Source organism: Thermobia domestica, chromosome 1, assembly GCF_964235325.1.
Source record: "Thermobia domestica chromosome 1, izTheDome1.hap1.1, whole genome shotgun sequence".
Classification (NCBI taxonomy): domain Eukaryota; kingdom Metazoa; phylum Arthropoda; class Insecta; order Zygentoma; family Lepismatidae; genus Thermobia; species Thermobia domestica.
Window position 1 is genome coordinate 228475851 of NC_137454.1, and position 3249 is coordinate 228479099.

At 35.6% G+C, this 3249-nt stretch overlaps 1 protein-coding gene across 1 annotated transcript; it reads right to left on the reverse strand.

Moving 5' to 3' along the window:
* Positions 1 to 2015: 2015 nt before the first annotated feature.
* LOC145678873 (uncharacterized) lies at positions 2016 to 2978 on the reverse strand. The gene has a single exon (XM_081749453.1). It carries the CDS (start codon positions 2976 to 2978, stop codon positions 2016 to 2018), a length of 963 nt encoding a protein of 320 aa, XP_081605579.1.
* Between the last annotated feature and the right edge of the window lie 271 nt (positions 2979 to 3249).

Below are 3249 nucleotides of genomic sequence, written 5' to 3' on the forward strand. Positions count from 1 at the left end.
AAGAACTCAATTCTCGAATGGCTGTCCCCTTTGGTTAGTTATCAGAGTTCTGATATGAAAGCTTCTCTTGTCTTTGTCGCAAATAAGATCGTTATCATTGAAGGTGGAAACACTTAAAAAGAATAACAGATGTAGAAGGAAAATCAAGAAATAAAGGTAAAAGAGCTAGTTGCACTATAATTGCAAACTGATATGTTGAGATTGAAACTCGATATCGAATTCTATAAAAAGGATTACCATCTTTCAGATGTATTTGCTTTATCTTTCACTAACATAATAGATTAATATTTAAAGAAAAAAACAGACACAACAATATTGTATTTGTAGTAAGTATTTAAGCCTTTCTGAGTGCGAGTGTAGTTTCCCTCCCCTTCGTTGTTCATGCTGGAGTAGCATACTTAAAATCGTGACTTTTAAGATTTGTTCTTTCTGGAGAAAGAGGGAGGCGGCAAAGGGCGACAAATTGCCTAGGGCCGGCCCTAATGATATGTACACTCATGTCCAAAATGATTGTCGCATACCTATAACTGTCTTCTTGAAATAATATAATTTGATAATGATTTTGCAGAGTACTTTTAATAGCCTACTGATGCTGTGTGTATAATCGGAAAATGTATATTTGTGGTAAATTTCAAAGGAAAATAATTTAAAATACGAAAATGAGAAAGAGTAAAAGAAAATGTTGCTAAATGGACAAGAAAGTTTTATTTTCGTTTTATTGTTCTTATTTACTGCTGTTTTGACATGAAATTTGCTAGATACATGTCGTTGCCGATTATACATATACTAACATTATAAGAAATACCAGGCGGATTCGTTATCAAATTATATTCCTACAACAACATATTTATAGACATGCGACAATAATTTTGGACACGAGTGTACATACAAGACATGAATATAGGATGACATAATTTTAAGTAATGCAGGGTGTTTCAAAATGAATATTAGGGTTTGAAACTTTGTAGTATCTATTATAATTAACTTACAATTATAAGTATTATCACAGTTTTGTACACACGCATGCCATGCAATGTTTCCTCTGTCTGCCTTTAGAAAGAGCAAGTAGCAAAGATGGAGAATAGAGACCAGAAAGCTCTATGTGTTTTAATTTTGCAAAGACTGAATCTGTATTTACAGTGCAACCGTCTGTGTGAATTGAATGTTTTGTGCCATATGGCGGAAAGTTTATGGGCCTTTCTCACCTATTGACTCAATGTGTGCCATGCGACGAATGAAGCTCACATCGAACACTTGAAGCAAAAACTGGTTCAGGTGTTCTTTTATTTGATGTATTGTTTATAATTGTGCGTAAAATGTAATAAGTACTACGAAGACTTAATTCCCCGATATTCATTTTGAAATACCCTGCATTTCTCAGCATCAGTATTGGAACTAAGATGTAAAAAGGAGAGATTGTGATTGTTTACAACAACAATATTATTATTAGTCAAGACTATAATTACTACAACAACACATGTACAATATGAATGTATATATTTGTAACTTCACTAAAGTACAATAACAATGCTAAAAACAATATTCATACTAGTGGACTGTAAGGCTTGATTCGTACACCACATGAATGCAACCCAATATAAATTCACTGTATTTAAATTCACTGTACTACAATTTGCACAGAAAAATAATACACGAGAATAAACATGTTCACAAGGACTTTAGTTGTAAATGATTGTGATTGCGATGGCTTATTGTTTATGTTATGTTATATGATTTTCGACCATGATATATGGTCCACCAAAACTTCATGTTCTTGCTGCCTCCACCCACTATTCACACCAAACAATAGAAAAGCGTTAAGCCACTTGAACACTGTTGCCAGCTAAAGGCACACACACTGTTAAACACACAAATAATCCCAAACATACTCCCCCCTGTTGGTCAGCTAAGGTCTGACCAAATAAAACAAAATGATACATATAAAAAACGAAACAAACACAAAACTTGAAACAACATTACAACTGTACTTATTTTTTATTACTCAAATCTCAATTCTAATCCTGGTTATATGGTAATGCAACTAGTTTCTTGATGGAACGTTTATATGTTCCAGTTGTAGTACGAACTGTCACTACACGAACTAAGAAATCCTTTCCTGGGAACACCTTTTCAATGATGCCCAATTTCCACTGCAATGCAGGAACGTTGTCTTCAATCAGCAAAACTACATCTCCGACCTTGAGATTGTGTCGCGGTGAAGTTGTCTTAGAGCGTTGTTGAAGACCATGTAAATAATCTCGGGACCATCTCTTCCAAATGTGTTGTTTTAGTTGTTGTATCTTCTGCCAACGAGATAAGCGGTTGTATGGTAGATCGGTGAGGTTAGGCTCTGGTAAAGCTGTAAGTGCTTCTCCAATTAAAAAATGTCCAGGTGTGAGAACACTGATGTCGTTAGGCTCACTTGATAGCACTGTAAGTGGTCGAGAGTTGAGACAGACCTCAATTTGTGTGAGTAATGTTACAAACTCTTCATATGTTAACACTGCACCTTTTGTAATACGAACTAGATGGTATTTCATTGATTTTATACCGGCTTCCCATAGTCCTCCAAAATGCGGCGAATTTGGTGGTATGAAGTGCCACTGAATTCCTTCGGTCGATGTAAAATCATGAACTTGAGAACTAAAAGGATCTGATGAAAACAGCTGATACAATTCTTTCAATTCGTTGTTGGCTCCAACGAAATTTGTGCCATTGTCGCTGTATATATTGAGACATCTTCCTCGTCTGGCTATGAATCTGCGTAAAGCTGCTATGAATGACTGCGCACTAAGATCTGTTACCAATTCCAGATGTATTGCCTTGGTGGATAAACAAACAAATAATGCAACATATGCCTTACGTACAGATCTATTTCTAACTGCTCCTGATTTTATGTAAAACGCTCCCGCGTAGTCCACGCCTACGTTTAGGAATGGTCTGGCTTGCTGCACACGAGCTGCTGGCAACTGTCCCATAAGTTGTTTTGAACCACTGGCTTTTAACTTGAAACACGTGAAGCAATGATGGATCACTTGTTTTACTACCTGTTTGCACCTGATGATCCAATATTTCTGGCGTAGTGATGATATTAATAATTGGGGTCCAGCATGAAGTAATCTTAAGTGTTCTGCTTCAACTATAAGTTCTGTTAAGTGTTGATTTGAAGGCAGAACTATTTGATGTAAAACAAAAACAATTGCTAATGTTTGTTTTATTTACCTGGTTCGTATCATTTAATTAATCAAA

What these genes read in the sequence shown, in the direction of transcription:
- LOC145678873 (XM_081749453.1), bottom strand. Translation starts at nt 2,978, where the DNA reads ATGGGACAGTTGCCAGCAGCTCGTGTGCAGCAAGCCAGACCATTCCTA.